Raw genomic sequence first — 26,163 nt, 5'->3', positions numbered from 1 at the left:
GACCTTCTCCAAAAGGCAGATTACAACAGCTGCTGCTAATCAGGGAAGGGAGGGGACACAGAGACACAGGAGGAACAGCCAGGAAACAGTTCAGCCTTGGGGCGGGGTCCTGGCTCCACCTCAAGGGCTTTGTTTTCCAGTTGCTCAGTCCTGTTCTACTCTTTGTCACCCCATGGACTGCAGCACACCAGGCTTCCCTGTTCTTCACCATCTCTCGGGAAGGGGAAAAGTTAAAATTTTACATAACTTTCTTCATGGGGTCGCAAAGTCGGACACGACTGAGTGACTGAACTGACCTGAATCGAACTCCTTCCGCCTCTGTAGCTCAGCTCGCCCCTTGCAAAGTCTGGATCACGCAGGTCACAGTCTCAGAAAGTGGGGACTCGCAATACTAGGAACTGGAGTTTATCTCACTCACCCTTCTCCTGCTCTTTGCAATCACCCAGCCCCTGCAATCCTGCTTAATCACGCCTGTCCAGGTTAGGTATCCCCCTCCCCATCGTGACCACTTCTTACGCACGTGCAAAACCCTTAGTTTAAACCAGCCTAATAACAGCTAGTGTTGCCCACTACAGTCTGTCTATAAAAACTCTGTAATGCTTTTGTTCAGGGCTCAGAGCTTGGAGTGTAAACTCCTCTGGGCCCGCTGGCATATAAACCTGAGTTCTCCAACTCTCCGAGTGTGGTGCTTGGTTTCTGGAGTACTGGCTTCTGCAACACCAGAGACTGCTCAAACTCATATTCATTGAGTCGGTGATGCCATCCAACCATCTCATCCTCTGTCGTTCCCTTCTCCTCCTGCCCTCAATCTTTCCCAGCATTAGGGTCTTTTGGAATGAGTCAGCTCTTCCCATCAGGTGGCCAAAGTATTGGCGCTTCAGCATCAGTCTTTCAGTGAATATTCAGGATTGGTTACTTTAGGATTGATTGGTTTGATCTCCATGCAGTCCAAGGAACTCTGAAGTCTTCTCCAACAACACCGGTCAAAAGCATCAATAATTTAAGGCTCAGCCTGCTTAATGTTCCAACTCTCATATCCACACATGACTAATGGAAAAACCATAGCTTTAATTAGACGGACCTTTGTTAGAAAAGTAATATCTCTGCTTTTTAATATGCTGTCTAGATTTCTCATAGCTTTCCTTCCAAGGAGTAAGCATCTTTTAATTTCATGGCTACTGTCACCATCTGCAGTGATTTTGGAGCCCCTAAAATAGTCTCTCACTGTTTACATTGTTTCCCCATCTACATGTCATGAAGTGATGGGATGGGATGCTACGATACTAGTTTTCTGAAATGTTGAGTTTTAAGCCAGCTTTTGCACTCTCCTCTTTCAGTTTCATCAACAGGCTCTTTTTTAGTTTCTCTTTGCTTTTTGCCATAAGGGTGGCGTCATCTGCATATCTGAGGTTTTTGATATTTCTCCCAGCTATCTTGATTCCAGCGTGTGCTTTATCCAGCCCAGCATTTCACATGATGCATATAAGTTAAATAAGCAGGGTGACAATATACAGGCTTGACGGACTCCTTTCCCAATTTGGAAACAGTCCATTCTTCCATGTCTAGTTCTACTGTTGCTTCTTGACCTGCATATAAGTTTCTCAGGAGATAGCTAAAGTGATCTTGTATTCTCATCTCTTTAATTTAAATTTATTTATTTTAATTGGAAGCTAATTACTTTACAATATTGTATTGGTTTTGCCATACATCAACATGAATCCACCACGGGTGTACACATGTTCCCCATCCTGAACCCCCCTCTCTCGACCCTCCCCGTACCATCCCTCTGGGTCATCCCAGTGCACCAGCCCCAAGCATCCTGTATCCTGCATCGAACCTGGACTGGCAATTAGTTTCTTATATGATATTATACATGTTTCAATGCCATTCTCCCAAATCATCCCACCCTCTCCCTCTCCCACAGAGTCCAAAAGACTGTTCTATACATCTGTGTCTCTTTTGCTGTCTCGCATACAGGGTTATCGTTACCATCTTTCTAAGATCCATATATATGTGTTAGTATATTGTAATGGTGCTTTTCTTTCTGGCTAACTTCACCCTGTATAATAGGCTCCAGTTTCATCACTTTAAGAATTTTCCACAGTTTGTTGTGATCCACACAGTCAAAGACTTTAGTGTGGTCAATGAAGCAGAAGTAGATGTTTCTCTGGAAATTTCTTGCTTCTTTGATGATTCAACAGATGTTGGTAATTTGATCTCTGGTTCCTCTGCGTTTTCTAAAGTCAGCTTGAATATGTGGAAAGTTCTCAGTTCACATACTGTTGAAGAGTACCTTGAAGAATTTTGAGCATTACTTTGCTACTGTATGAAATGAGTGAAATTGTGTGGTAGTTTGAGCATTCTTTGGCATTGCCTTTCTTTGGAATTGGAATGAAAACTGACCTTTTCCAGTCCTCTGGCCACTGCTGACTTTTCCAAATTTGCTGGCATGTTGAGTGCAGCACTTTAACAGCATCATCTTTTAGGATTTGAAATAGGTCAACTGCAATTTCATCACTTCCACTAGCTTTGTTTGTAGAGATGCTTCCTAAGACCCACTTGACTTTTCAGTCTAGGATGTCTGGCTCTAGGTGAGTGATCACACCCTCTGTTGGTTATCTGGGTCATGAAGATCTTTTTTGTATTGTTCTTCTGTGTATTCTTGCCACCTCTTCTTAATCAGACTGGTTCCAAACAGGAAAAGGAGTACATCAAGGCTGTATATTGTCATCCTGCTATTTAACTTATGTGCAGAGCATATCATGAGAAATGCTGGGGTGGAGGAAGCACAAGCTAGAAATAAGATTGCTGGGAGAAATATCAATAACCTCAGATATGCAGATGACACCACCCTGATGGCTGAAAGCGAGGAAGAACTATGGAGCCTCTTGACGAAAGTGAAAGAGGAGAGTGAAAAAGCTGGCTTAAAGCTCAACATTCAGAAAATGAAGATCATGGCATCTGGTCCCATCACTTCATGGCAAATAGATGGGGAAACAATGGAAACAGTGGCTGACTTTATTTTTCTGGGCTCCAAAATCACTGCAGATGGTGATTGCAGCCATGAAATTAAAAGTTGGTTACTCCTTGGAAGAAAAATTGTGACCAACCTAGACAGCATATGAAAAAGCAGAGACATTACTTGGTCAACAAAGGTCCATCTAGTCAAGGCTATGGTTTTTCCAGTGGTCATGTATGGATGTGAGAGTTGGACTATAAAGAAAGCTGAGCTCAGAAGAATTGATGCTTTTGAACTGTGGTGTTGGAGAAGACTTTTGAGAGTCCCTTGGACTGCCAGGAGATCCAACCAGTCCATCCTAAAGGAGATCAGTCCTGGGTGTTCCCTGGAAGGACTGATGTTGAAGCTGAAACTCCAATCCTTTGGCCACCTGATGTGAAGAGCTGACTCATTGGAAAAGACCCTGATGCTGGGAAAGATTGAGGGCAGGAGGAGAAGGGGACGACAGAAGATAAGATGGTTGGATGGCATCACCGACTCAATGGACATGGGTTTGGGTGGACTCCAGGAGTTGGTGATGGGCAGGGAGGCCTGGTGTGCTGTGGTTCATGGGGTCGCAAAGCGTTGGACACAACTGAGTGACTGAACTGAACTGAACTTCTTAATCTTCTGCTTCTGTTAGGCCCATAACGTTTCTGTCCTTTATTGTGCCCATCTTCGCATGAAATGTTCCCTTGGTATCTCTAATTTTCTTGAAGAGATCTCTAGTCTTTCCCATTCTATTGTTCTTTATTTCTTTGCATTGATCACTTCGGAAGGCTTTCTCGTCTCTCCTTGCTATTCTTCGGAACTTAGTGTTCAGACGGGTATATCTTTCTTTTCCTTCTTGCCTTTTGCTTCTCTTCTTTTCTCAGTTATTTGAAAGGCCGCCTCAGACAACCATCTTGCCTTTCTGCGTTTCTTTTTCTGGGGTGGTTTTGATCGCCGCCTCCTGTACAGGATTACGCGCCTCTGTCAACAGTTCTGCAGGCATTCTATCAGATCTAATCCCTTGAATCTATTTATTATTTCTACAGTATAATTGTAAGGGACTGAAGTCATACCTTTATGGCTTAGTTGTTTTCCCTACTTTCTTCCATTTAAGCCTGAATTTTGCGATAAGGGGTTCATGATCTGAGCCACAGTCCGCTCCCTATCTTGTTTTTGTTGACTGTATAGAGCTTCTCCATCTTGGGCCAGAAGAAATATAATCAATCTGATTTCAGTACTGACCATCTGGTGGTGTCCATGTCAAGGGACACATCTAACAACATCTTTGAGATCTTCTGCAGACTAAAGCTCCCAAAAAATGGAAGATGAACTACTTGATGGAGCATTCCTCATTCCAGAGAGAAGCTCATGGTTTGATAACCTGAAGAAACACAGCTCATCAGCAGACCACGTGAGACTCGATTATAGTAATGCAGGCCCTGCACACACCCTGATCCAAATTATCAACTCCATCCTTGAACCATTGTTATAAAACACCTCACCCAATCCTCCTGGGTTGGGACACATGGTTTGGTGGGGCCTGAGGCCACTGTGTCCCTCTTTGCCTGGTAAATCAATAAAGCTATTCTCTCCTACTTTACCCAAAACTCTGTTTCCAAGATTTGATCCGGCACCAGTGCACAGAAGTTGAATTTCAGCATAATTTCCTGGTGGTTGGAAATAAATTTAATAACTTATTTACGGGGAACACTTACTCGAAAAATTCTAAATGAGGTGTTATTGCTAGAACTAAAGATAATGTATTTTGTTTCCTGGTTCTATTTATTACTAGACTTTAATGACAAAAGTAGGTATTGAACTGATTTTGTTAACATTTTCAGTCTTAGCTACCACATTCTCTTAGATTTCTAAAGGGTAATAGCCAGCTTGCCATAAACAATTCTGAAAACTTAGAGAAATATTTTTAGAAACACTTATGATATCATAAAGAGTAGGGAATGGCAAGCCACTCCAGTATTCTTGCCTGGAAAATTCCACGGGCAGAGGGGCCTGGCAGGGTGCAGTCCATGGGGCCACAAAGAATTGGACATGATTGAGTGACTGAGCACACGTACATGGCATTTTAAAATTTTATAATATTAACCTAAAATGTGTACACATTTTAAAACCATTTATACCAGTAGGCATCTTTCTCTTGCTGGGGAATATGAGTTTTCTTTATCCATGTATGCCTTTATTACATCTTCCATTAGTTCCTTATAACACAATATTTACCTTTTCTCTACAAGGAACAATAATATCAGAAAAATAGGGCATCTACTTCTGGCCCAAAGTAAACAGTCAAACAGTATACAAGTTGATAGGCAACATTGTTTTCTAAAGAAGAATTCAATGATGTCTGTATAACAGTAAAATCTGTTCTCTGGTATAGCTGGGGAATGAGATATTCTGGTCAAATATTTTGCTTAATAATGTTACCATATATTTTACATGGATTGCATATTTTCAAAGAGTTGAAATAGCTCAAAATAAACCTAAGGCTATGTAGCCAGGGTGGTTCCAGCTGAGCTCAAAGGGAATTATCTGGGTGTGTGTGATTAAATAGAGGGAGCTGGTGGGACCTTAGGGCTCTATCTGCATGAAAGGATTTATACTGGTACTTTCTTTATCCCTTACTTCTAGGAAAAGGAAGATTCCTTCCTAGTTGCTTAATGAAAGGGAGGAAGGATGGCAATGGAGGGGTTTATAGTCTTAGGATCCCCTTTAGGTCTCTAGAACATGAAAAAAAAATAATTTTCCAAGGAGAAAGGAATTAGAAGAAAAAAGAAAGAAACTTTTTAAGAAGGGTCCTCGGAAGCATAGCTTTGTCTGCACTGAGCATAACCCCACAGTCTAGTACTGCAAGGATTGGAAAAAGTGGAACATTGGTAAAATTGGAACGTCAGGAGACTGCAACCTTGGTCGCGATGTGGGCATTATCATTGAGGCCAACCCAAGCAGCTTTGCCAGCAAAAGGTATTCAGCAGAGGGGCGGGGGAGCTGTAGGACAGAAGGGCACGGCCTTGTTCAGCGCTATGTTCTTATCACCCTAGAATAGTAGGCACTCAAATACATGTAGGCAAGTATCAAGTAGTGACGACAGATGGCATGTTTTTGAGCCCAAATGAAATGACTCTATATGTACTTGTGGGAGTGGAGACTTTGCAGAGCGCTTGAGTCCTGCCAATGGGGGTAAAGAAGAAGTAATTGGGGATATTTGGATCATTGTTACTATGGTAAACATATGACTTCATAGGTGATGAGACACTTTGCTTCAAATAAAACTATACTATTCAAAAGGCACAGAAACATCTTTGCTGTTGCTCAAGGGCATCTTCATAATGTTATGAAAGTGAAAGTGTTACTCAGTCAGTTGTGTCCAGCTCTTGCAACTCCATGGACTGCAGCGCTCCAGGTTCCTTTGACCATGGAATTCTCCATGCAAGAATACTGGAAGGGGTTGTCCTTTCCTTCTCCAGGGGATCTTCCCAACCCAGGGATTGAATCCAAATCTCCTGCTTGGCAGGCAGATTCTTTATCATCTGAGCCACCAGGGAAGCTCTTATAATAATAATTACCATTTTATTGGCAAAGTAAAGATGCATCAATTTATGAAGCATCTAATAGATTTTGGATAATGGAACTCTACATAATAGATTTTATATTACTGATGAAGACTCTTCTTTGTTAAAGAACATATTTGGTTTCTTACATAAGTCCACCATTTTTACAATATTGTGCTAAATTTTCCTTTAAATGTCAAGTGCTTTGTGAATTGAAGGCTTAAAAATATGTCAAAATAACTCAGTCTTCTTGGATCAGGAATTATATGCACAATCCTTTATGTAAAAATTCATCCTCATTTCTTTAGAGGCAAATTGCCTTTAATGAATGAATAAAATGTTCTATATGTCATCAATTTAGTTGTTTGAGTCTAAGTAAATGCAGATATTCACCTTGGTTTCCAGTTATAGTTCAGATTCAGATATGACTGAGGCTTTATAAAGAGGAAAATGGCTTGAGGAAAATGAGAGCTTCTCAAAATTAACTAATCTCCATAAGCCAAAATGGCTACAAGGAGCTCTCAAATAAGGTTACACTTTAAAAGAACAATTAGTTTCAGATAGAAGAAAGAACATCCCTGAGAATTAAGAGTGACTTTGATTGTCCGAACTCCTTATGCTGCACTAGCTGCTGCTGCTAAGTCGCTTCAGTCGTGTCCGACTCTGTGCGACCCCTTAGATGGCAGCCCACCAGGCTCTCCCGTCCCTGGGATTCTCCAGGCAAGAACACTGGAGTGGGTTGCCATTTCCTTCTCCAATGCATAAATGTGAAAAGTGAAAGTGAAGTTGTTCAGTCATGTCCGACTCTTCACGACCCCATGGACTGCAGCCCACCAGGCTTCTCCATCCATGGGATTTTCCAGGCAAGAGTACTGGAGTGGGGTGCCATTAACTACAGAAGCAATTAACCCAGGATGATGATCATACATTTGCCTCCGAGCCTTCATGTAGTTTTGATGCTGTGCTCCCCAAATTTCTCTCTGTTCTAAGAGGTTTAGGTCCCCTTAGGCACTTTCTGTTGTTTCGTTCTGCTGCTTTCATACTGTCCATACTTGACTTTTCCCAGTCTGGGAGGAGAGTTCAAGTTCGGTGGTTATGGCTGATTCAGCCAAACTTAGGATGGTCTGGGTTTAAGGTAATCTTTACTCTTTTGAAACCCACTTTCATTTTCAACATTTTGATCTTATCCTGAGGACACAAGTCATTAAAGAATCTTGAGTCAGGAAAGTAACATTATCTTGTTTGTTTGGTTTTTTAAGCTTTACTCTGACTATAATGTGGGGAATGGATTAGAAATTAGAAATGGTAAGAGACGGAGGCAGAGAGACCAGTCAGATCATCATTGTACTAGACCAGCTGAGAGATGGTACGGGGCCAGAACTAAAGTAGAGTCAGCGGGTTTGAAGAGAAATGTGTGAAGACCAAAGATTTAGGAGGGAGAAGCAACAAGGGACTTCCCAGGTGGCAGAGTGGTAAAGAATATTTCTGCCAATACAGGAGACGCAAATTCAATTCCTGGGTAGGGAAGATCCCCTGGAATAGGAAATGGCAACCCACTCTAGCATTCTTGCCTGGAAAATTTCATGGACAGAGGACCCTGGCAGGTTACAGTTCATGGGTGTGCAAAGAATTGGACACGACTGAGCAACTGAACATGAGAAGCAAAAGGACTGAACAATGGCATAAAACTCTGATTTATAGATATCACTTAACCTCCAAACACTTGGCCATTTTAATGGTCATCTAAGAGGTGTTGAAAAATGGTTAAAGCCTTGATTTTTCAAAAAAACTGTTTAATTGTCAGATGAACAGTAGCAAATACTTATTTTGTTGAGGAGAAATCTGCTAGCATTCTTAACAGTAATAGTAACATTTTCTTAAGTTAGGTCAATGAATCTAATAATCTTATAAAGCTCTGTTCCTCTATTTCTAGTAGATGAGGATGCTCACACAATAAATATTTACTGAGTGCCTGAGTAACAGATTGTTCTTTAAAAAACAAAGCAAAACAAAAACACAGAAGCAGCAGGAAACTGACAGAATTAAAAGAGAAAAGAAATATTTTCTATAATTTATTTGGAGCTATGAAAGTTATTGAAGTATAATACTTGCCTCAAACATTTCCCAACAGCTGAAATTAATTTTTATGCCTAAGCAAGATACTGCATGGTGGTGAAACATATAAGGTTCACTGATTTTGAATATTCTATTCAAAATATCTCGAAAGAAAAAAGACTGTGCAGTCAACTTCTGAACTAGTAGAATGACTGAAGCATAAAGGAGAATAAGCAAAAGAGATGTTTCAATATTGTGTAAACATGGAATTCAGTTTTCTTCTACAAAATATTCAACTTAATTTTAGATGTTATTAATTAACCTTGCCTGTATTAATAAGCAGTTTTTAAAACTTTCCTGCTCTCAGAGAAGCTAGCTAGAAAGAGAGTCTTAATTCTGAACTTAGAAATGTTTCCAATTACATATATCCTTATGTCAATATATAGGACATGCAACTGAACATCTAGAATATCCTCATTAGTTGAGTAATATATAATAGGAAGGCTATGAATAATTTATAGAGCAACATCTCATAGATATTATCCAATTGTGCTTTCATTCATTTGAATGTCATTATTTTGAAAAAGGTCTTAGTCCATAATGTCCAACCCTTTATGTTTATTTCCATTTGTACCATCCTTTAGAAGCTATCTCTTTCAGGAAGATTTTTTTTTTTTTTTTGGTCTCTGCATTTTGTTTATGCTATACATGCCAAATAGATCTCCCAAGATGAAACTCTGAGCTCATTTGAAAGTAATTTTTGGTAGCACATGAATCAGAACTCTTATTTTCTTGTCAGCACTACTGGCATTTTATTGTTTCCATCTATAGCCCAATATGCTTTTAAGTGCCAAGAACCCTAAGGCCAAACACACAAAGCACTAAGAAAATGGGAACTTTCGGCGATGACAACTTTGGCCTCTCTTTCAGGGCTATTCCCTCCCCTGGGAGAGTAAAATCACTTTAAGTGCACTATGAAGCAGGGCCATGATGAGCACAGATGATTGACTGAAGTTGGTGATGTTGATTTAGGAGTCTTCGGCTTATAGGTCAGGTGTAAAACCCTTAAACCTGCTTGTCAAAGTCAGCTTGTCAAAGTCCTATGGATTTTTCCAGACTGCCTAAATGTCACTTTCTCTTTGACAGCTTCTCTGGGCAGCTCTGGCAGGGTTAGGCAGCTCCTCTTTTGTATTATTATAGCACCCTGATATATTCCTATAGCAGCACTTATCAAACTATATCGCATTTGTCCATCTCCCTCCACTCATGGATAGAGAGAAACCATTCTCTTCCTTTCATCTCTTGACTAGAGCATTACCAAAATCAAGCTGGCTCTCAACAAGTAATAATTGAATGGATGGGCAAAGAATGACTAGTAATTCTCTCCATCTTCACAGAATAGGTTATGAAGGGTTCTCACATCGTGGTGAGGAAGACATGGAAGGAATTATCACCCATATTTTTATAAATGAGGAAACCCCAGAGATGTTATATGACTAATCCAACCTCAAAACAGCTAAAAAGTTGCATACCTACTTTTCATGCCAGGAAGTTGACAAGGATTTGTAAATAGAAGTAGTAGTATTCAGTAGGACAGATGGCAATGGCTGACAAAAGATACCGTGTCGGAGCAGTCACCTGTTATGAAAGCTCCCAAACTCTTAGCAGGTTCTCAAGAAGGTAACTTCCATGTACACAAAACCGGACTTCAGGTATTTACAACAAGAATGATTTGTGACAAATAAATCATTTTCCTGTATTCAAGCTATACCCACAGTGAAGCCAGGAGACAAAGAGACATAACCTGTTTATGTATGTAATACAAATGTCTCTCTCTCAAAGTCCCACCATGAATCATAGACTCTAAAAAGAAAGAAGTTCTTAGAGATCAGTAGTGTAATTCTGTCATTTCCTAACTAGCAAACCAGCTAGAAAGATAAATGACTTCACCTAACCACATAGCTTATTTGTGAGAGCACCAGGACATACAATTAGTTCTTCTTATCATTAATATCCTTAGCTTCTGAAAATTATGATTGAGAGATAATTTAACTATAGCTCTTAGGAAGTCTTCTAAGCAACTGGATAATAAAACTAAACATAGGCTGTCACAGAAGAACTGTCTTTAAATAAATGTTGCAACATGAGAAGTACAGCAAATTTTACTCTGTGTCCATGTATTGGGGAGGTGAGGGGCACATCATATGACAAGCAGTGTTGTAGGATCCCATTCATATTAAAACAAAATCCTTTTTCATAGAGATTGACAATGTTAATTACATTTGTTTATCTCTTTATTCACCCATAGACATTGATGCTATGCAAACAATTATTTGATTTCTCTTTTCCATGTGTCAATTGAAGTGTGTTTACTAGTCCCCAGTCCTTTTAACAGATTTTTTATTCTTTTCAAAAATAATTCAAGTAGTTATAACCTGAGTGCGTTCCTATGTTCATGCCATATTTACAACTTCAAAGTTTTGAAAAAAATAACTCTAACAATAGAACACATTTTACTACTAAAACATAAAACATGCATGCCTATTAAGTGGCAAAGAACAAAGACCAAACTAAGCTAATATTCTCCATAAAAAATAAGACAAATGATCATATTTATGAAAGTTTTTCATTTAGCTTCTATCACCAAAGCTGGGGTGTACTCTGGGTCACATGTCCTAAATCAGCAGATGAAAGCAAATGTTTTCTACAAGTATGTTTGTAGCTTGTAGACTGTGTAAATGACACCAAAATCAAATTATTTAATGGGGCCAACACCATCAATTAAAAGAGAGAGCCTTATTTAGCAAATAATTGCTTTGAGGATAGAAACATACCTCAAGCTGCAATGAATTAGTTTGTTGACAGATCCTCCTGCTGGGCATAATTGCTAGAATTCCTTCTTTAAAAAATGGACTTGTTCAATACAACTATTGTGCACCTCTTTATGTTATGATCATAAAGATCACAGAGACTGCGCTTTACTATGCCTTCACTGAATGTAAAGAAGTATTTCCACAGCATTTATACAACAAAGTTGTTGCTTTCCTCTAGCATCATAACTGGCACCCTGATGATCTACCTCCAATTAATGCTAATATTTACCATTTCCCCCAAGAGTTACATTTTGAAGAAGGAGAGCCCACATTCTTCAAGAAACTTTAGGTATTCCAGGCGATTTATATCGTCCAATTTAGAATCAATTTCTCATCTAAACTATGAAAGAAACTAGTTCATCAATCAACAGCATTTTAATACATTGAGTAAAAAAGGATTTTAGATGTTAATTTTTAAGCTAGGTCAAATTATAATATTATGCTATTTAAAGAATCAGGGTCATTTGAGTATCAACTCATTCATTTTATATAAAATTCCAGCAGGAAAATTCCCATGTGTGCCTAAAGTTGAAGATAATTCATTTAGGTTCCCATTATACGGTAAGCCAGCCAACAATTTTTATCCATGTCACAGGGATAAAATATCTGTCAATTCCTGTTAAAGGGCTCTAACATGAAATCAATGTTGTCATAGGTACATAAAATAAAATTCTTATGGAAGAAACCACTTAAAAACCAAAGCAACAAGCCTTGCAAGACTTTAAGATATATTACTCACCAGGAACAAAGTTCGAAAGTTGTTGAGATCACCAAAGAATTCTTCTATGCTCACAGTCTTAGAGTCAAAAATAAAGTATTCGCCAAGATTCTCATAGAGCTTTACCATGTTGTTGTGCATGGTGAATAGTTTTTCATACTGGTCTCTGGCACTCTTCGCAAAGCTGTAGCTTTCTGTTAAGGAACATGATCCACATAGTACCTTAAAGGCAGTCATTAGATGTTAAGATTGAATTATACCATCATTTCTGTAAATACTTCTGCATTACTTTGCTAAGATTACCAGGACAAAACACCATAGACTGAGTAACTTAACAGAAATGCATTTTCTCATTGTTTCTTCAATATTGGAGAGCAATCCAATATTAAGCTGTCAGTGAATCTGTTCTCTTCTGTGACTTCTCTCCTTGGCTTGCAGATGACGGCCTTCTTTCTGTGTCCTTACCTGGTGGTCCCTCTGTCCTTGTTGTATGTGTCTTAATCTCTTCGTAACAGGACGCTAGTTATATTGTATTAGGGCCCACCCTAAGGACCTCATTTTAACTTACTTACCTCTCTAAATGTCCTGTTTCCAAATACAGTCACATTTGGAAGTTTTGAGGGTAAGGGCTTCAACATATGAATTTGGAGTGGGTGGGGCACAATTCAGCCCATAACAACTTGCTGGAGTCATTACATCATTTAGTGTGCTTTGAAAATCTATAAATGAGGCAGAACTATTTAAGGTATAACCACAAACATGTTTGCTAAGTGAAAGCACAGAAGTACAGACATCAGAAAACTGCCTCATATCTTTTTATGAACTAGATAAGGTAAAAGGAAATAGCAGCAAAAACTTAGGGGGAAAGTATGTATTTTCTGTATTAAGTAAATACACATTCTATATAGGTAAAGAGGTTTCAGTGAATTCTGAATATAGGTTATGTATCTGTATGTGTGCGTATATACATATACATATATCCCATATGAGGAGGGGGAAGGAAAGGGAGAGAAAGATGGGAGGAGAGGAAGAACTATGGAGACAAAGGGAGAAGAAGGGAGGGGAGAGAGGGGGAGAGAGACATTCTACTGTATTTCTAGAACCTTAATCACCCAAACGACTTTTGAGAACCCAAAATGCTGCTTGTTGAGCTGAGCCCAGGCCCTGAGGACTGTAATTCTAATGTTCCCAGATGCTGCTGCAACTGCCAGCAGTGTGTAACCCAGTAGGACCACGAGACCTTCCCAAGACAGACCCCTCACCCTATTCTCTGCTTTAGATCCTCTCTGAAGCACCTAGATAATAGTATCTGTTGCCCATTTCCTAAGTTGTTTTACAAATGCTAAAACCCCCCCACCAAATGGAAGATATTTAACTACTTGATGACCTTGTGCACTTAGCCCCCAGGTCTACTGGCGTCTAAGGATTGGTGACATTAACCCTTGTGATACCACCCTGTTACTTCACCATCAACCCACCAAGAGAATAGTACATGAGCTGATCACATACCCTGAGACACCTCCCCCCAAAAATCAGGCTTCAGAAATGCTTTGCTAAAAAACCCTTCAGGGAGTTTGAGGGTGTTAAGCACAAGCCACCCAGACCCTTTCTCCTTGCCTGGCGCCTATAATACCAATAACTGCTATGTGTCCTTCACCATAACCTGGTGTCAGTAGATTGGCTTTACTGCGTGCAGGCCAGTGGACCCAAATTTGGTTCAGTAATACGAGGACTACACTTACAGCAGTATATTTCAGAAGAGTATTTGTTTCAAAATTAATTACATCACTGCTTTAAACCTTTTTATCATAAAAGTCATAACAACAACCACTACTACCAAAGCATAAAAGGAACCAGATGTGTAAATGGGTAAATCATCGAAAAAGCAAGAGAGTTCCAGAAAAACATTTATGCCAAAGCCTTTGACTGTGTGGATCAAAACAAACTGTGGAAAATTCTGGAAGAGATGGGAATACCAGACCACCTGACCTGCCTCTTGAGAAACCTATATGCAGGTCAGGAAGCAACAGTTAGAACTGGACATGGAACAACAGACTGGTTCCAAATAGGAAAAGGGGTACGTCAAGGCTGTATATTGTCACCCTGCTTATTTCACTTATATGCAGAGTACATCATGAGAAATGCTGGGCTGGAGAAAGCACAGCTGGAATCAAGATTGCCGGGAGAAATATCAATAACCTCAGATATGCAGATGACACCACCCTTATGGCAGAAAGTGAAGAGGAGCTAAAAAGCCTCTTGATGAAAGTGAAAGTGGAGAGTGAAAAAGTTGGCTTAAAGCTCAACATTCAGAAAACGAAGATCATGGCATCTTGTCCCATCACTTCATGGGAAATAGATGGGGAAACAGTGGAAACAGTGTCAGACTTTGTTTTTCTGGGCTCCAAAATCACTGCAGATGGTGATCACAGCCATGAAATTAAAAGGTGCTTACTCCTTGGAAGGAAAGTTATGACCAACCTAGACAGCATATTAAAAAGCAGAGACAGTTATACACAGCTGTGTCTTTTTTCCTGTCTTGCATACAGGGTCGTCATTGCCATCTTTCTAAATTCCATATATATGTGTTAGTATACTGTATTGGTGTTTTTCTTTCTGGCTTACTTCACTCTGTATAATCGGGTTGGTGCATGGGGATGACTCACTGAGATGTTATGGGGAGGGAGGTGGGAGGGGGGTTCATGTTTGGGAACACATGTAAAAATTAAAGATTTTAAAATTAAAAAAAAAAAAAAGAAAAAAAAAAAAAAGCAGAGACAGGACTTTGTCAACAAAGGTCCATCTAGTCAAGGCTATAGTTTTTCCAGTTGTCATGTATAAACGTGAGAGTTGGACTATAAAGAAAGCTGAGCTCAGAAGAATTGATGCTTTTGAACTGTGGTGTTGGAGAAGACTCTTGAGAGTCCCTTGGACTGCAAGGAGATCCAGCCAGTCCATCCTAAGGGAGATCAGTCCTGGGTGTTCATTGGAAGGAATGATGTTGAAGCTATAACTCCAATCCTTTGGCCACCTGATGCAAAGAGCTGACTCATTTGAATAGACCCAGAAGTTGGGGAAGATTGAAGGCAGAAGAAGGGGACGACAGAGGATGAGATGGTTAGATGGCATTAGCGACTCAGTGGACATGAGTTTGGGTAAACTCAGGGAGTTGATGATGCCAGGGAGGCCTGGCGTGCTACGGTTCACGGGGTCCCAATGAGTCGGACACGACTGAGTGACTGAACTGAACTGAACTGAAATGTATCTCATTATGTATATATTTATAGAAAGCAATCATCAACCTTATTCCTGATTATAGAAGATACATAGAAAATCACCTCTTTAGGTGACTCAAAAATATGAACAACAGTAAACTAAAATTTCTAAAAAATAAGCGTTGTGAACATTTTAGAGCATTTCCTTATGGTCTTTCTTCTATGGCTAAAAGCTTTTGAATGTTAATTGATAAGGATGCTGCAGAGAAAGGTAAGTGGACTAACCACGAAAAATACAAAGGAAACCAAATATACCTTTCACAATTAAAGTTAAGTGTATTAACAATCAATAATCACCACAGAAGCAAAATGTCTTAAAATGTAAAGGTATTAGACTGCGTGATATGTGTGCTAAGTCGCTTCAGTTGTGTCCAGCTCTTTGCAGCCCCATGACTGTAGCCCACCAGGTGGCTCTGTCCATGGGATTCTCCAGGGAGGAATACTGGAGCAGGTTGCCATGTCTCCTGCATGGGATGTTCCTGATCCAGGAATCAAACCCACATCTCTTACATCCTGTGTTGGCAGGCAGGTTCTTTACCACTAGTGCCACCTGGGAAGCCCATCACTGTGACTTGTTAAAAAAGAATAACAGTACAGTTTTGGGTGTGCTATCTTAAGACCCACTACAGGGTCTGGAAAAGACCCTGATGCTGGCAAAGACAGAAGGCAAGAGGAAAAAGAGACGACAGAGGATGAGATGGTTGGATGGCATTACCAACTCAATGGACCTGAGTTTGAGCAAGCTCTGAGAGATGGTGAAGGACAGGGAAGCCTGGTGTGCTACAGTCCAAGGGGTGGCAAGGAGTTGGACACAACTGAGCAACTGAACAACAGCAACAACAGGGTCAGGAAGATCCCCTGCAGGAGAACGTGGTAACCCACACCAGTATTTTTGCTTCGAGAATCCCATGGACAGAGGAGCCTGGTAGGCTATAGTCAGGTGACGCAAGAGTCGGACATGACTGAAGCGACCTAGTATGCATACATTCATGCGCACATGCACAGTGTAGTCACGTTTTGTGATAGCATTATTTTATCAGGTACTGATAACTGTGTCTTTTTGAAATGCTGGATTTTATAAAATTTTCTGAATTCTTCAGTGTGTTTTATTACAACCTGGGGCCAAATTTATTTTCCATGGGAACACAGCTCTAGTTTCACAATGGAAGTCAGTAGGGAAATCAGACTATTTCTGGAAAATTACTTTGCAGCTGACATTTAAGGGATGTAGCAGGATTTTAAAAGTGAGATGCCCCCCTTCCTAGGTTCCTTCTTATGCTACTTAAATTTTAGCATTCATATTAGCTACACGTCAACCTCTTCCTTGCTAAGGAGTCATGTTAAATATTTCAATCCTCAAGTCCATTTTGCTGTCAATATACCTGGAAGAATTAATGCATTTCTGACTTACTCTCCTTTCTTTTTACCAACAAAAGGGTTGCATGTAATGCTACCTGATTTTCCCTCTGAGAATATCATATTTGTTTGATTTTTAAGAGAGTGTTGGAACATCCTGTTTGAGAGCTACAGAAATAAGACAGTTCTCTTTATTCCTTGCCACAGAATGAAAGTGAAATTTTTGTTCTCTAGTCTCTCTTGCCTAAATAAAACAGACTCATGCCACACTTGGTAAGAACACCCGCTTTGCAAAGGTCACTTACTTACATCCTGTTTGCAGCAAGGTACTAAACCATGTGTACTTCAGAAGGCTCAACATCTGTACAACATGAAGAAAAAGCTAAAGATTAAAAAAAGGCAAAAAACTGTACATTTCCCATTTATCATAACACAATTTTCTGCCAGCTAAAATATGCCCATGTGGTGATACACAATTTCACAAATTTGTTCTCCTAGAAGAAAAACTGATTTCAGAAATTCTGTCTGTATACCACAGTGAGAAAATTTGAAAAATTCTGGGAAAGCTGCAGCTTAGAATTAATAACTGGAGAGCAGCCCAATTTCCAAGCCCTTCACTTCTCAGTGATTACTTTGTAAAAGGGATGGAGGGCATGAGTCAGTACTGAAATCTTTCACAATCACAACCCTGTCACCAAATCCTACTTGGGATTCTACAGATGAAAAAGAACTAGACACCATCATTTCTTTCCACTTCTTTATTTTCAGTCATTTTTAAAATTTTCTTTTTCTTTGAGCAGCTACTAGATACAAGATACTGGTTAGTATTCTGCTAAGCACTGTGCTCCATACACTGATCATTAAAACCTAATCCAGACCCCAAAGCAGTTTATAATCTAACATTACAAACAATTCTACTTATTAATTTGCATTTGTTGCTATTTACAATACACTATGTTGCACATTCTTCAAACCACCTTATCAAAAAGGCAGAGAAATACCACTATTTCAATTTTTAGAGTTGTGAAAAGTAGATAAAAGGCACTCATTTTATCAACGAAACTGTAAACATAATAAATTACATTCCCTGCCCCCCAAAAAAGGCACTTATCCATCTAAGGTTAGAATGCAGTGAATATACCATCTCAAAACATGTCTCCTTGGCATAGATTATTTTGAGCTGATTGAGAAAGAGCAGACAGAGGAAAAGCTCTGAAAAGAGTTAAAGTTACCCTTTTGAAAGGGAAATTTCCACTTATAAAGGAAATCTCCACTGGTTAAGGATGTGTTCCTCTGTGGACCAGGAAGAGAAAGTGAAAGTGAAAGTCACTCAGCATGTCCAACCCTTTGTGACCCCATGGACTATACAGTCCATGGAATTATCTAGGCTAGAATACTGGAGTGGGTAGTCATTCCCTTCTCCAGGGGATCTTCCCAGCCCAGGGACTGAACCCAGGTCTCCTGCATTGCAGGCGGATTCTTTACCAGCTGAGCCACCAGGAAGAGAAGGATAACTCTAAATCACCAGAGAATCAAGGATATCAAGAGTATCACTGGTGAAGTTGCCTTTAGCTGAAGGTGGTTATTTAAGCTGGTGCCTTAGGCTACTTTGGGGAGTTTCTCATTTTTTTCTGCATATCTGCTACATACACATGAGGTAGACATGTTTATTCACTTCTATCTAGTTTTCTCTTGTTATTCTGTCTTCATTACAGAGCGACCAGGGGGTGGGTCCTGTCAATTGCTCAGAAGGGTAGAGAAAAAATTATTTTTCCTCCCCGAGAGTACACATCAGGGCTTCCCTGGTGGCGCACAGGTTAAAGCGTCTGCCTGCAATGCGGGAGACCTGGGTTCGATCCCTGGGTCGGGAAGATTCCCTGGAGAAGGAAATGGCAACCCACTCCAGTATTCTTGCCTGGAGAATCCCATGGACAGAGGAGCTTGGTGGGCTACAGTCCATGGGTCGAAAGAGTCAGACACAACTGAGCGACTTCACTTTCACTTTAGAGTTACACATCATGATAATCCCTTGCATGATACTAGTTTAATATTCTTTTCATATGCTAGAAATGTATTATTTATAATGACAATGACCACGTTGCCAAATTTAACATTCACCCCTCTGTCCTCCTTTTGATGTCTCTCCCACATGAAACATTTAGCCTGTTTTCTTAGTTTCTATGACACACACCCTCATGCTGAAAATATTTTTCTCTTATCTCCTCTCCTTCTCTGACAACTTCATAAAATGTTAGAGGACCCTGAGGGCTTGGTCTTGAGTCCTCTGGCTGTAGTCTACCTAACTGACCTCAGCAATTCTCATGACTTGAAATACCATCTACACTGATGACTCCCTATTATACCTGTAGCCCCAGTCTCTCCTCTGAGATACTTCTATAATCAACTGCCTGCTTGTCATCTCTACCTTTTATTTTTCATGGACTCTATTGGTGTCTCAAGTGTAAATCCTCTCCTGAAAAGCCTCTGTTGTTTCCCATGATACTTGTAACAAAACCCAATTTCATTCTCAAGCTTTATGAGGATCTACATGATCTGGTTTTTACCCACCTCTGCAACCTAATCTCATCTCATTCTCCCTCTTAAGTGATATACCCAGACTCATTAACCTTCTTTCTCTTCTTTGTGCTTAGCAAGTTCTCATACTCAACCCAGGGCCCTTGCACTTTCTCCTCTTTCTGCTCAGAATGTTTCTTTTTCACCAGGTCATTCAACTTCAGCTCAATCATCACCTCCTCAGAGATGCTTTTCCCAACCTTCCCATATGAAATGTCCATTCTCATCACTATTACTTTGGCCTATTTTATTTCATTCTGAGTCAGAACTTATCACTATGTGATATTCTCATTTTTTTTTATTTACCTGTTCATTGCCAATTTTCCTCACTTAAAAATATAGCTGAAGAGAGTAGACCATGTCTGTCTTGTTGACCACTGCCTCTCTGAAAACAGCTCTTTTCTGTTTACGCATTTCTGTTCTCCTCTAAAAGAACCTAACTACAGGGATGAGATCACTAGGTCATTTAACCTAACTCCTAATTCATGCTCTCCTGAATGCACACCACATCTTGCCTAACCTGTTGGTTCTTTTCCTAGATAAAAAGAAGTGAGAATGAAGAATTAAGTAGTTAGAGAAGGACCAGCTCTCTACCCTCAACTGCTCCATTAGTTATCCTGCTGGCAGATCATGCAGGCAGGACACCATCTGAAGAAAGACTCAACCAGTCTGCACACGATGGAGAATGATGCAGAACCCAACTGCCTGCCTTGATTATTCACTGAGATTCTTCCTCCTTTTCCCCTTTTAAAACTACCATGTATAAGACAGATAGCTAGTGGGAACTTGCTGTATAACACAAAGAGCTCAGCCTGGTGCTCTTTGACATCCTAGAGGGGAGGGGAAAGAGGTTCAACAGGGAGGATATATATATATATATATATGTACACACACACACACACACACACACATACATATGGCTGAGTGCTGAGGAATTGATGACTTCGAACTGTGGTGCTAGAGAAGATTCTTGAGAGTCCCTTGGACAGCCTTTGGACCAGAGAAGTCCCAGCCCCTTTTCTTCTTACCTCTCTCCTCCTTACCTTCTCATTTAACCCAAGAGCATACAGATAATTCCTTGGACTGCCAGGGGATCAAAGCAGTTAATCTTAAAGGAAAAAAACCCTGAATATTCATTGGAAGGACTGGTGCTGAAGAGAAAGCTTCAGTATTTTTGGCCCCTGCTGCTGAAGTCGGATGTCAAAAGCTGAATCACTGGAAAAGACCCTGATGCTGGGAAAGATTGAGGGCAGGAGGAGATGGGGGAGACAGAGGATGAGATGGTTGGATGGCATCACTGACTCAATTAATGGACATGATTTTAAGCAAATTCAGGGAGATAGTGAACGACAGGTAAGTCTGGTGTGCTGTAGTTTATGGAGTCACAAAGAGTCAGGCACAACTTATCAACTGAAAAACTATGAGTGATTCAGGCTTCCTAGGTGGTGCAGTGGTAAAGAATTTGCCTGCCAATGTAGGAGAGGCAAGAGAGAAAAGTTTGTTACCTGGGCCAAGGAGATCCCCTGGAGTAGGAAATGGTAACCCACTACCATATTCTTGCCTGGAAAACCCCAAGGACAGAGGAGTCTGGCAGGCTCGTGTTCATGTCAAAAAGACTCAGATGTGACTGAACACACAGTATAGCATGGCTGATTCAGGTAATTGTTGGTAATTCAGAGACCAACACAACAATGTAAGGCAATTATCTTCTGAATTAAAAAAAAAAAACAAAAAACAAAAAAAAAAACAAAAAACAACTGTCACTGCCAAGGTGAATCTCGGGAGATGGTCTTGGGACATGAGTCCACCTTCTTCCCAGAGTGCCAGCTTTTCTGATTAAAGCACCTCTCCTTTCTATTGACATTTGCCTCATGATTATTGAGTTTGGAGTGGCGAACAGCCAAACCTTAAGTTTGGTAACATCACCATCCCTTAAAATGGTGTTTGACACAGAGCAGAAATAGTAGCAGTGACAGAATAACTAAAATCAATAACAATAATAAAAAAGATCATTATACCTAATCTTTTCTTAAAAAATATACTCTGTGGGAATCATTGTGAACACTTCCCATCAGTTCAGTCCAGTGGCTCAGTCATGTCCAACTCTTTGCAACCCCATGGACTGCAGCACGCCAGGCCTCCCTATCCATCAACAACTTCTGGAGCTTGCTCAAATTCATGTCCATCAAGTCGGTGATGCCATCCAACCACCTCATCCTCTGTTGTCCCCTTCTCTTGCCTTTAATCTTTCCCAGCATCGGGGTCTTTTCCAATGAGTCAGTTCTTCACATTAGACTACCAAAGTGTTGGAGTTTCAGCTACAGCATCAGTCCATCCAATGAATATTCGGGACTGATTTCCTTTAGGATGGACTGGTTAGATCTCCTTGCAGCCCAAGGGACTCTCAAGAGTCTTCTCCAACACCAAAGTTCAAAAGTATCATTCTTCGGTGCTCAGGGTTCTTTATAGTTCAACTCTCACATCCATACATGACTACTAGAAAAACCACAACTTTGACTGGACAGACTTTTGTTGGCAGAGTAATGTCTGTGCTTTTTAATATGCTGTCTAGGTTGGTCATAACTTTTTTCCAAGGAGCAAGGGTCTTTCAGTTCCATGGCTGCAGTCACATCTGCAGTGATTTTGGAGCACATGAAAATAAAGTCAGCCACTGTTTCCATTGTTTCCCCATCTACTTGCCATGAAGTGATGGGACCAGATGCCATGATCTTAATTTTCTGAATGCTGAATTTTAAGCCAACTTTTTCACTCTCTTCTTTCACTTTCATCAAGAGTCTTTAGTTCTTTGCTCTCTGCCATAAGGGTGGTGTCATCTGCATATCTGAGGTTATTGATATTTCTCCTGGCAATCTTGATTCCAGCTTGTGCTTCTTCCAGCCCAGCATTTCTCATGAAGTACTCTGCATTTAAGTTAAATGAGCAGGGTGACAATATGCAGCCTTGATGTATTCCTTTCTCAATTGGGAACCAGGCTGTTGTTCCATGTCCAGTTCTAACTGTTGCTTCTTGACCTGCATACAGATTTCTCAGGAGGCAGGTCAGGTGGTCTGGTATTCCCATCTCTCTCAGAATTTTCCACCGTTTATTGTGATCCACACAGCCAAAGGCTTTGGCATAGTCAATAAAGCAGAAGTAAATGTTTTTCTGGAACTCTCTTGCTTTCTCCATGATCCAGTGGATGTTGGCAATTTGAACTCTGGTTCCTCTGCCTTTTTTAAATACATCTTGAGCATCTGGAATTTCACAGTTCATGTACTCTTGAAGCCAGTCTTGGAGAATTTTGAGCATTATTTTGCTAGCGTGTGAGATGAATGCAATTCTGTGGTATTTTGAACATTCCTTGGCATTGCCTTTCTTTGGGATTGGAATGAAAACTGACCTTTTCCAGTCCTGTGGCCACCACTGAGTTTTCCAAATTTGCTGGCTTATCGAGTGCAACACTTTCACAGCGTCATCTTTTAGGATTTGAAATAGCTCAACTGGAATTCCATCACCTCCGCTAGTTTTGTTCAAAGTGATGCTGCCTAAGGCCCTCTTGACTTCACATTCCAGGATGTCTGGCTCTATGTGAGTGTTCACACCACTGTGGTTATCGGGGTCATGAAGATCTTTTTAGTACAGTTCTTCTGTGTATTTTTGCCACCTCTTCTTAACATCTTCTGCTTCTGTTAGGACCATACCATTTCTGTTCTTTATTGAGCCCATCTTGGCATGAATTGTTCCCTTGGTATCTCTAATTTTCTTGAAGAGATCTCTAGTCTTTCCCAATCTATTGTTCTCCTCTACTTCTTTTCACTGATTGCTGAACAAGGCTTTCTTATCTCTCCTTGCTATTCTTTGGAACTCTGCATTCAAATGTGTATATCTTTCCTTTTTTCCTTTGCTTTTTGCTTCTCTTCTTTTCACAGCTATTTGCAAGGCCTCCTGAGACAATCATTTTGCCTTTTTGCATTTCTTTTCCTTTGAGATGGTCTTGATCACTACCTCCTCTACAATATCACAAACCTCCATCCATAGTTCTTCAGGCACTCTGTCTATCAGATCTAATCCCTTGAATCTATTTGTCACTTCTACTGTATAATTATAATGGATTTGATTTAGGTCATATCTGAATGGTCTACTGGTTTTCCCTATTTCTTCAATTTAAGTCTGAATTTGGCAATAAGGAGTTCATGATCTGAGCCACAGTCAGCTCCCAGTCTTGTTTTTGTTGACTGTATAGAACTTATCCATTTTTGGCTGCAAACAATATAATCAATCTGATTTCTTCCCTGATAGCTCAGTTGGTAAGGAATCTGCCTGCAGTGCAGGAGACCCCAATTTGATTCCTGGTTCGGGAAGATCTGCTGGAGAAGGGATAGTCTACCCACTCCATTGTTCTTGGGCTTCCATGTGGATCAGCTGATAAAGAATCTGCCTGCAGTGCTGGAGACCATGGTTCAATTCCTGGGTTGAAAAGATCCCTTAGAGAAAGGAAAGGCTACCCCACTCTAGTATTCTCGCCTGGAGAATTACATGGACTGTATAGTATGGGGTTGCAAAGAGTTGGACACAACTAAGTGACTTTCACACTTTCATGGGTTCATGAAATTTCATGCATTCTTCATAACTGCTTTCTGAATTAAGAATTTACTAATTCAGGTCATACAGCTGGTAAGTCCCAGTAATGAGAACAAACTGAGAATGGATCCATATCTCATATTCTTAACTGCTATGCCATACAGTTTCTCAAGAAATATTTGATGAAAGAGTAAAGTCTCATTATAATACCAAATTGGAAGAAGAGCCATGGAGTTGATTTGGGTACTTAGGAAACTAAAACCCTTCTTATAAATCTTAAGATAAAACAATAACAAACCTTACTTACAGAGAATGGTAATATAATAGTAATATTATATTACTTAACATTACTTAATAGTAATATTTTTGAAGACTTGATAAAATAATTTAATCTCATCTATTTTCATCAATCTTGACATTTAAATTCATTTTTGAAGGTAGGCTTCAACCTAGATGTCAATCTACAGATAAATGGATAAAGAAGATGTGGTATACATATACAAAGGAATATTACTCAGCCATGAAACAGAAGGAATTTGAGGCAGTCCTAGTGAGGTGAATGAACCTAGAGACTATTATACTGAGTGAAATAAGTGAGAGAAAGAGAAAAACCAATATCATATATTAATGCATATATATGAAATCTAGAAAACTGGTATTGATGAACCTATTTATGGTGAAGGAATGGGGACACAGATATAGAGAATAGATTTGTGGACACAGTGGGAGAAGGAGAGGGAGGGAGAAGTGGAGAAAGTAGCATTGACATATATACATTATAATGTGTAAAATATAGACAGCTGGCAAGAAGATGCTGTGAAACACAGGGAGCCCAGCCTGGGTGCTCTGTGATGACCTAGAGGGGTGGGATGAGGGGAAGGGAAGGAGGCTGAAGAGGGAGGGTATATATATATATATATATATATATATATATATAATGGCTGATTCATGTTGTTGTACAGCAGAAACTAATACAACATTATAAAAAAATTTTCCTCCAATTAAAAATTTTAAAATTGAATATTATTTTTAAAAGTTAGGCTTCAATCATTTTGATTTTATTTTAAAGCTATATATAACAGAGAATATGTTATTCGTCAGTAGAATGATGGCCTGATTAAGCTCTTTGTATATTTAGACCTAGATGTGGCCCTGGTAGATACTCAGATAGACAAAATTTTAACTTGGGCATTTTATTTATCTTCTATATTACAGAACAGAAATTGAGAATATGTTTTAAGGGAAATAAGCCTTAAAAGTTATCTTATGGGATGCTTGGTAGAGAAATAATTTCTTAGAAGATGCATTTTATGAAAGGCTATTTGGTGGCTCATGGGTTTTCATCCTAGATACTGAAATCAACTTCTTATCATAGATATACAAGGCATCCTTATAGCTACCAATAGATTTCTGTTCTATTTATAACATAAAGTGAGTATAATGGGATTGTACCTACAGACAAGGGGGATAGAGCAGAGATTTGAACTGAGCTGCTGTTCCCCATTTGGGAATATTTAAGCTTGACTATAGGAGAAGGCAATGGCACCCCACTCCAGTACTCTTGCCTGGAAAATCTCATGGATGGAGGAGCCTGGTGGGCTGCAGTCCATGGGGTCACGAAGAGTCGGACTTGACTGAGCGACTTCACTTTCCCTTTTCACTTTCATGCATTGGAGAAGGAAATGGCAACCCATTCCAGTGTTCTTGCCTGGAGAATCCCAGGGATGGGGGAGCCTGGTGGGCTGCCGTCTATGGGGTCGCACAGAGTCGGACACGACTGAAGCGACTTAGCAGCAGCAGCAGCAGCAGCAGCAAGCTTGACTATAAGAGAGACGTTAGAGAATATGCTGCAGACGCTTGTAGCGGACATCTCTGGGCCAGGCAGCCTACCCTTAGCTGGGTTGTGACAGCATGGGATGAGAAGCCGTGTGCGGGTGAAAGGGAAAGGCCAGTTTGGCCACACTGTGTAAGTAACACTAGAAGCTCTTCTGATGCCTCTTCTTGAGAAACTGTTGAAGAGAGTGGTGAGAGCAGGAGGAAAAGACCATTTGCTCCTGAAAGCCCAGATTTTCGGGCCTTTGGTACCATAGGAGATGGTGATGATAGCTGTCTTAGTATCAAGGAAAAGGGCACTTTGCTGAAGATGATTAGACTATTCTGGGATCAACATGTAGAGTGA

The 26,163-nt window shown here is 40.1% G+C and overlaps 1 protein-coding gene across 1 annotated transcript in view; it reads right to left on the bottom strand.

The window, feature by feature from the left end:
* Window positions 1–26,163, bottom strand: part of DIAPH2 (diaphanous related formin 2) — a 980,877-nt gene that overhangs the window by 245,121 nt on the left and 709,593 nt on the right. The window contains exon 25 of the mRNA XM_068961943.1: window positions 12,220–12,384. Coding sequence (XP_068818044.1) covers window positions 12,220–12,384 — 165 coding nt within the window. The remainder of the gene's footprint in view (window positions 1–12,219; window positions 12,385–26,163) is intronic.

Source organism: Capricornis sumatraensis, chromosome X (assembly GCF_032405125.1).
Source record: "Capricornis sumatraensis isolate serow.1 chromosome X, serow.2, whole genome shotgun sequence".
Classification (NCBI taxonomy): domain Eukaryota; kingdom Metazoa; phylum Chordata; class Mammalia; order Artiodactyla; family Bovidae; genus Capricornis; species Capricornis sumatraensis.
Note: the sequence above shows the minus strand (reverse complement) of the source record. Positions and strands in the feature narration are given on the sequence as shown.